Source organism: Polypterus senegalus, chromosome 7, assembly GCF_016835505.1.
Source record: "Polypterus senegalus isolate Bchr_013 chromosome 7, ASM1683550v1, whole genome shotgun sequence".
Taxonomy (NCBI): domain Eukaryota; kingdom Metazoa; phylum Chordata; class Cladistia; order Polypteriformes; family Polypteridae; genus Polypterus; species Polypterus senegalus.
The window spans coordinates 154,997,989-155,011,115 of NC_053160.1; the positions used below are offsets into that span (position 1 = coordinate 154,997,989).

The window sequence follows — 13,127 nt, forward strand, 5'->3', positions numbered from 1 at the left end:
TATGATGGAAGGACCGGGGGAGAGGACATGTTCATGGCAATACCTCCCCTGGAACATGAGAGGGCAACCCCTCTGGATTGCATCAGGGCCACGGCTGCGAACTTGGAAGCTCAACCCTGCTGAGGCCCATGGCAACCACAAGGGGGCGCCTGGACAGTTCCGGAGCCCTAGACTTCATCACTTCTGCCACACCCGGAAGTGATGCTAGAAGAGGATCCGGGTGCACCTGGAGCAATTCTGGGTGCCCATGCAGCACTTCCGCCATACCAGGAGTGCTGTCGGAAGAGGATCACAGAGAACCTGGAGCACTTCCGGGTGTACAATAAAGGAGGCTGCCTCACACCGTTCGGGGAGCCAGAGTTGGGAGGTGGAGGACAAAGCTTGCTGGGAGAAAAGTGGAGGCAGCGGCAGAGAAGAGAAACAAAGAGAAGAAGAAAAAGATTTGGATGCTGTTGTGCTTGGACTGTGTTGTATCGGTGGGAAATGAGGGAAGGCATTTCCCACGGGAAGAAAGATAAATAAAGTGTGTGGTGTTTTGCACTTGTGTGTCTCTGTGCCTGTCTGTGTCTGGGTTTGGGGAGTTGTACTTTCCCATGGCTTCCACACCATCAATGCCTGATGTCCCTCAACTTAGAGCAGGAAAAGCACACATTGAAAAAGAGAGCTGTATGTATGTTGTGGAGAATGGCTGGGGCTGCTGCTCCTGCCGGAACGCCCAAGAGGAACAGAGGAGGGCTTGCACTTCCTCCAGACCATGAGGAGGCGACCGCCCTGGTTTCTTTGGGGACCACGGGTAGAGAGCTTGGAAGCTCAACCCTGTAGGGGCCTGTGGTCGCCGCCAGGGGGCGCTGTGCTGCATTTGGAGCCCTGGACCTCAGCACTTCCGCCACACCCGGAAGTGCTGGGGGGAAGAGGACCGGGGACACCCGGAGTGCTTCCGGATGTGCAGCCGGCACTTCCGCCACACTGGGGAGTGCCGGTGGAAGATGGCTGGGAAGCACCTGGAGCACATCCGGGTCACTATAAAAGGGGCCGTCTCTATTCATTCAGGGCTGGAAGGTGAGGAGAGGACAAGAGCTTGGAGAAGAGAGTGGATATGGACTGAAGAGTAAGGCAGATTGTATGAGGCCTGGACTTCAAGGGAGTATCTTGGGGTTTAGTGTGGCACTTGTGACTGTAAATATTAGTGTAAATAAACGTGTGATCGTGATTAAACATGTCTACCTGTGTGTGTGCAGGGCTAGTTCCACAATGTACGATCTTAGGCCTCCTTGCTATGACAGAGAGATGACATGAGAGGTTGTTTTTTTAAAAAATTCAGCAGTGCACATCCATTACAATGGAAGCCAATAAAGTATATTACAATAACACCACAACATGTCACTTTTTATGAAAAGTAAAAATTAGCATTCACATAGACAAATTGATACTTGTTAAGAAGCAATTATGAGGTGAAAAGTTAGGATTACATAAATTACTGAAACAGAGCAGTGCACTTACAAACAAGGCATATTTACAAAGACGTTTTGCCTGTAATGTCTAATTATGGCCTCCAAAAGAGCTGCATAAATTCTCCGCTAAATCCTAACTACTCAATCTTAGTTATTATATTGGGAAACAGCCTTAAAATTGTTTATTTCTGAATTAAGTAAACTATATTCAAGATACTGTGAGCATTTTGGATTTATAGTATTTTTTTGACTTAAATTAACACATTACTATACTAAAAAGATGCCTACTGTATAACAAGAAGATCCTATACAGAGAACATTAAATACAAAATTATTACTACTGTATGCTAGTGCCATCTTGTGGACAAAAAATATAGTAGACTGATTAGTAACCTTGATTTACTGCTCTCCATTTTACATTTTTACAACTTTCATAACATTCGTCCACCTATACTCAAACCGGCTTAATCTAATTATATGCTCATGGTGTACTGAAGCCTATCTTAATAATAACGAGGGGAATACATTTTATAGCTGTTATTTTAGATGCAATATAAAAGAAAGCAATAGAATTCACTTTCCAATATGTCTAAGTCATAAGTTCTTAATCAGTTTCATAATGACAGCCCCCACCAAACCTTTAATATCTTGATTTCGTCAGTGCCCAGGAATGGCTTCTCTGCAGTGCTGCTGCAAACCCAGTAGAGAACGGTCTCCGCCGCACAGAGGAGAACAAGCAGCTGCTCTGGGCTTATTGGTGCATGATCCAGAGACAGTGCAAGAATGTCCAAAGCCTCTTTAAAAGACACACATAGAATAGAAGGAATGAGTACTCTTTTTACCCTGGAATCAGATTAAGTACATTTGTGGGGGTTTTTTTGCATCCATCCATCCATCCTCTTCCACTTATCTGAGATCAGGTCACAGGGGCAGCAGCTTGAGCAGAGATGCCCAGACTTCCCTCTCCCCAGCCAATTCTTCTAGCTCTTCTAGGGGAATCCTGAGGCATTCCCAGACCAGCCGGGAGACATAGTCCCTCCAGCTTGTCCTGGGTCTTCCTTGGCGCCTCCTCCTGGTTGGACGTGCCCGGAACACCTCACCAGGGAGGCATTTAGGAGGCATCCTGATCAGATGCCCGAGCCACCTCATCTGACTCCTCTCGATGCGGAGGAGCAGCGGCTCTGCTCTGAGCCCCTCCCGGATGACTGAGCTTCTCACCCTATCTTTAAGGGAAAGCCCAGACACCCTGCAGAGGAAACTCATTTCAGCCGCTTGTATTCGCAATCTCGTTCTTTTGGTCACTACCCATAGCTCATGACCATAGGTGGGGGTAGGAACATAGATCGACTGGTAAATTGAGAGCTTTGCCTTACGGCTCAGCTCCTTTTTCACCACAACAGACAGATGCAGAGACCACATCACTGCGGACGCCGCACCGATCCGCCTGTCGATTTCACGCTACATTCTTCTCTCACTCGTGAACAAGACCTGAGATACTTGAACTCCTCCACTTGGGGCAGGATCTTGCTCCCAACCCTGACAGGGCACTCCACCCTTTTCCGGCTGAGGACCATGGTCTCGGATTAGGAGGTGCTGATTTCCATCCCAGCTGCTTCACACTCAGCTGTGAACCAATCCAGAGAGAGCTGAAGATCACGGCCTGATGAAGCAAACAGGACAACATCATCTGCAAAAAGCAGTGACCCAATCCTGAGTCCACCACACCGGACCCCCTCAACACCCTGGCTGCGCCTAGAAATTCTGGCCATAAAAGTTATGAACAGAATCGATGACAAAGGGCAGCCCTGGTGGAGTCCAACTCTCACTGGAAACGGGTTTGACTTACTGCCGGCAATGCGGACCAAGCTCCGACACCATTTGTACAGGGACCGAACAGCTCTTATCAGGGGGTCTGGTACCCCATACTCCCAGAGCACCCCACACGGGATTCCCTGAAGGACATGGTTGAATACCTTTTCCAAGTCCACAAAACACATGTAGACTGTTTGGGCAAACTCCCATGCACCCTCCAGGACCCTGCTAAGGGTGTAGAGCTGGTCCACTGTTCCGCGACCAGGACGAAAACCACACTGTTCCTCCTGAATCCGAGGTTCAACTATCTGATAGACCCTCCTCTCCAGGACCCCCAAATAGACTTTTCCAGGGAGGCTGAGGAGTGTGATCCATCTGTGGTTGGAACACACCCTCCGGTCCCCCTTCTTAAAGAGGGGGACCACCACCCCGGTCTGCCAATCCAGAGGCACTGTCCCTGATGTCCATGCAATGTTGCAGAGACGTGTCAACCAATACAGTCCTACAATATCCAGAGCCTTGAGGAACTCCAGATGTATCTCATCCACCCCTGGGGCCCTGCCACCAAGGAGTTTTTTGACCACCTTGGTGACCACAGCCCCAGTGATGGGGGAGCCCACCTCCGAGTCCCCAATATCTGCTTCCTCATTGGAAAGCATGTTAGAGGGATTGAGGAGGTCTTCGAAGTACTCCTCCCACCGACCCATAGCGAGTGAGTCGAGGTCAGCAGCGCACCATCCCCACCATATACGGTGTTGACACTGCACTGCTTCCCCCTCCTGAGACACCGGACGGTGGACCAGAATCTCCTCGAAGCTGTCCGAAAGTCGTTCTCCATGGCCTCCCCAAACTTCTCCTACGCCCATGTTTTTGCCTCAGCAACCACCGAAGCCGCATTCCACTTGGCCTGCCGGTACCTATTAGCTGCCTCCAGAGTCTCACAGGACAAAAAGATCCCATAGGACTCCTTATTCAGCTTGATGGCATCCCTCACCGCCGGTGTTCACCAATGGGTTTAGGGATTGCCGCCACGACAGGCACCGACCACCTTACGGCAACAGCTCCGGTCAGCAATAGAGGCACGGAACATGGCCCATTCGGACTCAATGTCCCCCACCTCCCTCGGGACGTGGTCGAAGTTCTGCCAGAGGTGGGATTTGAAGCTACTTCTGACAGGGGACTCTGCCAGACGTTCCCAGCAGACTCTCCAACACGTTTGGGCCTACCAGGCCTGACCGAAATCCTCCCCCACCATCAAAGCCTACTCACCACCAGGTGGTGATCAGTTGACAGCTCCGCCCCTCTCTTCACCCGAGTGTCCAAGACATGTGGCCACAAGTCTGACGATACGACCACAAAATCGATCATCGAACTGAGACCTAGGGTGTCCTGGTGCCAAGTGCACATATGAACACCCCTATGCTTGAACATGGTGTTCATTATGGACAATCAGTGACGAGCACAGAAGTCCAATAACAAAACACAGCTCGGGTTCAGATCGGGGGGGCCATTCCTCCTAATCATGCCCTTCCAGGTCTCACTGTCATTGCCCACGTGAGCATTGAAGTCTCCCAGCAGTACGAGGGAGTCTCCAGAAGGTATGCCCTCTAGCACCCCCTCCAGGGACTCCAAAAAGGGTGGGTACTCCAAACTGCTGTTCGGCGCATATGCATAAACAACAGTCAGGACCCGTCCCCCCACCCGAAGGCAGAGGGAGGCTACCCTCTTGTCCACCGGGGTAAACCCCAATGAACAGGCTCTAAGTCGGGGGGCAATAAGTATGCCCACACCCGCTCAACGCCTCTCACCAGGGGCAACTTCAGAGTGGTAGAGTTCAGCCCCTCTTAAGGAGATTGGTTCCAGAGTCCAAGCTGTGTGTTGAGGTGAGCCTGAATATGTCTAGCCGGAACCTCTCGACCTCGCACACTAGCTCAGGCTCCTTCCCCTTCAGAGAGGTGACATTCCACATCCCAAGATCCAGCTTCTTCTTCTTCAGTTTTTTTTTTTTGCAGTGGTACATAAATTAACTTTGAATAATCAGATTTTTATGACTTGAAGTGAAATTAGACGGTGAAACTAATGGACACTAGAGGACAGGCAAATTGGGAAATTCCAAAGATGCCTGATCTTCATGGTACAGAGAGGGGGAGATGATGATGAAGGGCTGAGGGAGATGTTGAAAGACTTTCATTTCAATTAAGGGTAGCTGGGTAGGAGAGCACAGATCAGGCTGCCACTTTACAAGGTCAAGCAGTGGAGACATGGCAATGTTAGGGAGCCTCAAGCTTTAGGGCTGCAGAAACACCAGGGGCTGCTAGAGTGAGACAGAGGATGAGTTCTAGTGTGGTGTCCATTCATATCAGAAGTTACCCCAGAAGTACCCCAGAAGAAGTTTTAAAACTGTTGCTAGCCCAGTGGCCCATAGAGCTAAGATTTGTAATGAGAGATGGGGAATGGGTTCAAGAAGAGGCCAGAGCACAGACAGAAAGAAAGCAAAATTCAGACAATGAGAATGGAAGTGCTTGGAACTGTACTGGTGGGTAGTGATGAGTGAAACAATTCGAGGAAAACTGCATTTGGAGAAAAAGTCAGTGATTTACTCTATATAAAATAAATATTCTGCAAAATAAATTGTGTTTCATTACCAGTGAAATTCATACTATTCAACCAAGAATTAAGGCACCTAGATCCTGTCTCAAAGTGTTTACATACATTACTTTATTACTTTGTCGTGAGTCTGCTTGTCATTTAGTATTGAAACAAGCATCTCTAGTGTATTAGGAAGCAGCAGAAAAGAACACCGGTAAACACAAGTAAACAAGGCTTTAAGAAGTAATACTCCTTATTTTCCATTCACTTAAAAAAAAACTTTAAAATCTCAAAAACATTTTTATGAGAATGGCATTTTGCATTTAGCAAAAAAATATTGTTTCATTTTTATGAAATTGTAAGTGAATTGAAATTTGCCCGTTTCGCTGAGCCACCCCACCAGATAAAAGAAAGGTTGATGGATTTGTTGTTTTGTTTTTTTTATTTAATTGTTCAATTTCTCTATTTGTTAATTCCTTCTTTTGTTAGATATCCAAAGCAAATGCATATTTTGTATGTAGAATATTGACTTCCTTGGCACTACTTTAGCTAGGAGAATCTTTAAATCACTGTTGTAAACTACATTATCTGTATTCTTGACCAAAAATTTCACCTAATCTTTAGTGACATAATAGTAATACATACTGTACAAAGTATTGATTTAATAAATGCCACATGAAATCTTTCTTTTAATACATCCACTGAGCACAGTGATCCAACATCCATGAACCCTACATGATCAGTGCAACATCATAGATTCTAATTCAGAAGAGGACTTACAATCATGTGGCAAAGTTCGACTGTGTTAATAATGCATGTATTGATAAAAAAAGGTTCCAGAGTTGTACAAAAACAAGAGCTTTTACTACCAGTGTACCATCTGAAGGAGGAATGAACAAAAACTTGCATCCGGCTCAAGGGCCATGTAAATAGAAGGTATTTTAGCACCTGCTTCTAGGAACAACCGCCCTGTTTCCCCATACCTTCTCATCTGCTCCTTTATTCTGTGTTGGTCACCTTCCTTCTGCAAGTAATTCTTTACCCCAATTTTCAGAGTAAATAAACCTCAGGTGTTCCACTTCTGGTCCATGAGTTATGCTCATTTTCAGGGGTGGATCTTCAAAGAACTAGAAATTCCAGGACTCAGTGGTCCTCTTTACAGCCCAACATCACTGATCGACAAAACAGGCTTATTGGCACAGGCACCCATGACTTCTGGTGGGCTACCTAATCTCTCCAATTATCAGTAGTTCCCCATTATTCTGCTTCTGCAACCTAGAGTTGTATTGAATTAAGTGTTGGAGCAATCCACTCTTTTGGGGGTTTACACAACTGTCCACCTAGTCTTCCATTAGACAATTGTGACACATCAAGTTGACCTTATCATTGATTGCTGCTTTGTGTTCTATCTTTTCCAAGTTTGTATTACTTATTAAGAACATAACCTCCTTACACCATTTATATATTTCCTATCCCACTTACCCTTTCAGGGAGCAAGATGTCTAACTGTGCAGCATTGGGCATACATGGAGGACGAGTCTTGGAAGAGGTATCAGTCCATAAAGGGAACACATTTTTTCATTTTAAAGAGGCTTCTTTAGACATCAGAATGATGTGTGTCTTTTGGAACGTGTTCACTGTACATCTCATTCCACATTTGCTATCACTAACAAATCTACAGTACACTTCTATCCAGATTGTAAAGTGCTATGTAAGCAGAACTTTTCTTCTTCTAGTTCATTGTAATGGCATGTATTGATTGACTACATCAATATCTAAAACCCAGAGGTGAGAGATGAAGATCTTGTCAATCACCTGTAGACTATTCTTCATACCAGTTGCCCATATACTAAAGAAAGATCCTCCTGCAAATAACCTCTTGCACACTTCTGACTTGTCACCTGCAAACTTCACACTGGTTGCTCCTCTGTTCATCATCAGGCTTTTCATCCACATTAGCTTTTCTTTTCGATGCATTCTTCTTAAATTCCTTGGTAAGTTTCACTATTAGTAGAGGATCGCTGTTACATGTTAGCTTCCATTGTCTCATGTTGGATAACACTTCCTAAACTATCTTAAACCAGTAACACTTCAGAACACATTTCTGGAAAAGCCCCCACCTTAACTTCATCTTTACATTTCACTTTCCCCAATCACTGCTCACACTAACATTCAACCTTCTGAAAATATTGACTTTAGTGCAGACCTTAATCTTTCATTCTCACATGACTTTTTTAATAGCTAACTCTCTTACTTGGGTAGAACAGGGTCATGATTCAATTGCCCGGGGTTTGTTTCCTGCCTTGAACCTTGTGTTGGCTGGGATTGGGTCCAGCAGACCCCCGTGACCCTGTAGTAAGGATATAGTGAGATAGATAATGGATGGATGGATGGATGGATGGATGGATGGATGAATCTTACATTATACGTTTAATAGAATGAATCTTTCATTATTCGTTTCCCTTTTAATCAACAGCAGAAAATTAACACTTACCTTGTTGTATTCTGCCTCTACATAATGCCAGCAACAGCAGCTCTGTCCATGCAAGAGGAAGGTCAACGTGCTCTCCAACACCAAGTGTACTAATACCGGCTCTGCGCTATAAAACAATAGGAATCTTACCAATCAAATAATATACAAAGTATAAAATGCATTTTAGACAATTTCTGGCCTTTGTGATGTTTGAAATGTAGTAACTAAAACATTTTTATTATGTTTGTGTTTTATTGTGTTATCAGATCACCTTTGCATTGCACCTAAAACAAATGGTACTAACTAGCCTTTCAGATTCTTTTCTAGATAAGGAATAGGAAGTAATGTCAAAATAAGCTATATACCCGTTACCGGTAACCTGTTATCTGTCTCATGTCCGTGCTGCACCCTGTGGTTTCAGCCTTGGAACCTCCATGGCAGGCAGATCACTGACTGAACTGTCTTTACTTTCAAATGTTTAATTCAACCCAGTTTACTACTAATAGAGGGTTTCATAAGAGCATCCTCTTGTGCCCTTAAGGGACTGCAGTTAGAAAAGGAATGAACAATCTACCTTCTCAGCTCTCTAGTAAATGTCAGACAGAGGCACTGGCTTTACGTTTTCAATCAAAAACTATATTTATTTGCAATAAAATCAATAACAGCAAGTGCAAAGCAATAGATAGTCATTCAACCTGGGTGGGACAAATCTTCATGCAGTTCCATTAGCTACAGCAAGACATTGTTGAACTTCCCAAGTGGTACAATTCCTTAGTTACAGAGTATTTGTTCTCAAGCAGAACAAAGATATACACAGAGTAAGAGCTCTCTAAAAGTTTCAGTTTTTGTAAAAAAAAAAAAATGGCAGACACCCACACCCTTCTTGCTCAAAGAGCATGTCTCACTTTCTAACGCCTGCTAGAAGGGTGTGCTGATATTTTACAATTAACCAAAACACATTGAAAATATGGACAGTAAAGAAACCAGAAAATGTTACTGGCATCATTATCACTAATAAGATCACAAATGAAAAAAACTCAAGGTCATGTTTTTCTGGAACTCAAAGCTAACTAAGCAAAACACTCCAGGAGCTGCTTCATGTTTTAGCTTTCCAAGCATGCATTGCACTCTTGTTCATCTTTACGACTTGCAGGCTAAAGGCCTATCACCTCACAACTGTTAGAAGAAAAGTTTAAAAATTTTGTGTACAGTTTTCATAATGAACTAAACTCTTGTCTTCAAAGTCTCTGCACACCTGTACTCTAGGCTTCTATATAGCCTCCTTCACTCCAAAACTGGTAACAGCAAACTTTCATTGTTACTGGATGTGCCCGTACAATTTAGATCAGTGTTTCCCAAACTCGGTCCTGGGGACCCCCTGTGGCTGCAGGTTTTTGTTCCAACCGGATTCTTAATCAGTGACAACACCTGATAACACTGATTTCATTTAATTAGCTGGTATTTTTTTTTCTTTTATTCGACATTGAGAAAAGCACAGCAGCATGATTTGTACATTTATAAGACATTTATAAATATTTGTGCTTTTGCTATAGATTTAAATGCTTAACTCTCTTTTGTTGATTTCATTATACTTTGCCCTTTCTCTGTGCAGTTTTTCCCCATTCGTTGTATCTTAATAATTACAATTTAAAACAAGCAGATGAGACACCCAGGCAAACAACACTGAATAATCAAAGGCTACAACTACTTTAGAGTCAGACCCACTAATTAGTAAATAATGGATTAATTAAACAATTAGAACACCTAGAAAAGTAGAATGAAAATCAAGATGAAAATACTGTTAAAAAGAAAACAAAAAACATTCCTATATAACTACTTGGTACATTTTAATATTTTTTTTCGCAAACTTAGTTTTCTAATTTCTATATTAGTTCCCTAAACACAGAACTTGGGGAATATCAGTTCACTTAATTAGCCCAGGAGTTCAATTAAAAAAAGAAGCTGGTTGGATCAAAAACCTGCAGCCACAGGGGTCCCCAGGACCGAGTTTGGGAAACACTGATTTAGATAGATAGATAGATAGATAGATAGATAGATAGATAGATAGATAGATAGATAGATAGATAGATAGATAGATAGATAGATAGATAGATAGCATGGGGAGGTGATTGTGCAGATGACACCAGCACAAGCCTCTCATCCATTCCTGTCATAAAATTGAGGAACACCCACAGGAAGAACCCTGATGTCACTACCAGAGGATTGTCGGTAGCTCCGCCTCCTACCCTATTTAAAGAGTGTGCTGACCAGAATTCAACATTCATTAGGGAAGCAGCTATCAAGGAGTTTGGACCACATCTTAGGAGCTAAAAAATATTTTTGGCTGTAAAGCCAAACGATTGTACTGTTTTCTTTCATTTCTTTTTCATTTAAACTTAGACATTATATAGGGCATCTCACAAGACCCCTACTCTTTATGATCTCTCCTTCTCGATATTTTGCAATAGCTAGTACTTTATTTGTCCCAATTAAAAATTTGGTGGAGTCCTGCTAATAGTAAGTATTCACTCGGCACACAATAATCTTCAGCAAGATTGATATTTACAACTTGTTATGTCCATGAATGCTGGGTTGATTACTGCCTAGCGTACAATGCTGACAGGATAGGCCCTGCACCCAGTGACCCTTAACTGGATTATGCAGCTTTAATACTGAATGAATATTCATGAATTTTTATATGGCTACTTTTTACAGATTAGCCAGAAAACAAATGCAAGTAATTAATTAAGCAAATGAATTAGAAATATTTGACAATGAGATTTATATGCCAATGCAAACACTTTGGAATGCTTTTACATTGGAATGGGATTTCAGACTGTTTGTGCTCAAAATCTCCCCCCTAGTGTATCGTCCACCATTTTCATTGTAAGTTTGATTATAGACACCATCGCAGGTTTAAGCTATAGGAAATGCAGATATGGGAGATGGGCAGAGACTTACAACTTTATATCACTGATAATTCAATTGATAAGGAGAAAAGCCGCTTATGCGTCATAGCTCCAGGCATATAAGTTTGATTACTTTGCCAAGATTGTACCTGTATAGAATTTATTATGGTATCCGCCACATCAGTACTCTGCATTCTCTGGTTTGCAAACGACATGCAAACTTGGCAGGTTGGGTTGCTAGGACACTGGGTTTTAATAACAAGGCTGCCTATTCAATTGACACTTCTGATTCAATATGTGACCCTGAGAAATTGACTTAAACTGACTGCATTTCAATTGTAAAAAATGAAAAATTAATGTTAATGTATCACAATCTTGTATTGTAAGTTACTTTGGGTAAAAGGCAGGTGCAAAATAAGTAATAATAATTATGTTGAGCAAGTAAGTGTAAATGTGGGTCTGTGTGAGATTTTTTCTTGCCTTGTGCCCATGCCTCTGGTCACTAATAGACAAGGATGGAGATTGGACTCAGAATTTACCTTGCATCTATTTAACATCTTCATGGCTAAGTCGACGTAATATATCTGTTCAGAACCTTCCTTTGCATTCTGAAACTGCTGGATAAATTCCTCAGTAATCTCAATTGGGTTCCTAAAAGACATACAATTAACACATTGGCGTTACTTTTCATAGGAATAATAGCATAAATTAATGAGTCTGAATTTTATTAGTGCACACCAGAACTGTTAGACGTTGAGATGAACATCAGTACCTCAAAATCAGCCATATTGGAAGTCTAACTAAAAAGAGTATCTTACTTTTGATAGGTGAATGGGGAGCTGAAGTCCCATATAAAGAGTGTTAATCATTGCATGAAATTGTTCATGACTAAGGACAGAGGGGACTGTAGAAGTGTAACCAATGGTGGTTATGGGGGCCCATTACTGTAAGTATTGCAATGGACGCTATTGGTGGACTGGGAGCTAAAAGCTTGGCTGAAACTCTGACTTCACCACACGATCTACATCTCAATCTCACCAATGGCCAAGAGCTTTGGATAGTGACCAAAACATAGACACCATAAGTACACGTTGCAAGCAGCCACAGGGCACAGAATCTGTGAAAGAGCAAAGAATTCAATATTCTGCACAGAACGCAGATTTGATATGTTGCTTTTCTGCATCAGCATGAGTCAGTTCAGGGACTTTGGACATCCCTTCAAGACATCTCATAATGGAAGCACATTGGCAAGGGAACAGCGGAAAGTGAGAACCTCCCCAAAAACAGCTGAAAACTGTTGCTTGGTAAAATCAGGTCAGGTGACTTCCAGCTGCTACTGTCATGGGACTCTTACTCTTACCAGGAAAGTGGTACAGAAAATAAAATGATTTTTGCCTGAAGAACAGATCTTCTTTGATCATCAAACAATCATTTAACTTTTGTGTAAAAATATGGAATGTACTGTTAATAGGTTTATTAAGTGTAATGTTTACTTAGCTATTTTTCCTTGATATATGTAGTTTCTTTTTTTTTGCTCTGTAATTTTCTTGTTTCAGTAGAATGGTCAACTTGTGACATAACACATTTTTTCCATAGCTATATGTATATAAAATTCAACGTCTGTCTGTCTGTCCACTTTTCATAAACTACTAAAGAACTACTTAACGGATTTAGATTGGGTTTTTTTCTATAATTTGCTTGAATATTCCGGTTGATTTTGTGACTTCTCTCATCAAGCTAAGAATCATAGTTCACTTGTAGGAGAAATATATTCGTGCCAATCCGAGACAGAGGCTGCGGTTCGAGTGGAGGGGGATACGTGACGTCAGGAGTGGTGAGCCGGGCTTGGAGCTCCTCACTCAGCGCCAGCTTCTGTTCGAGTCAGTCTACCTC

The 13,127-nt window shown here is 42.8% G+C and overlaps 1 protein-coding gene across 2 annotated transcripts in view; it reads right to left on the reverse strand.

Moving 5' to 3' along the window:
• tmem232 (transmembrane protein 232) overlaps nucleotides 1-13,127 on the reverse strand; it is a 196,478-nt gene that overhangs the window by 165,240 nt on the left and 18,111 nt on the right. Inside the window, exons 3-5 of one of the 2 annotated variants that reach the window (XM_039759416.1) lie at nucleotides 11,774-11,885; nucleotides 8,347-8,452; nucleotides 2,090-2,247 (exon numbers count right to left, since the gene is read on the reverse strand). In XM_039759416.1, the coding sequence (XP_039615350.1) occupies nucleotides 2,090-2,247; nucleotides 8,347-8,452; nucleotides 11,774-11,885 (376 nt within the window). The remainder of the gene's footprint in view (nucleotides 1-2,089; nucleotides 2,248-8,346; nucleotides 8,453-11,773; nucleotides 11,886-13,127) is intronic. The other variant, XM_039759417.1, reaches the window with a different exon arrangement.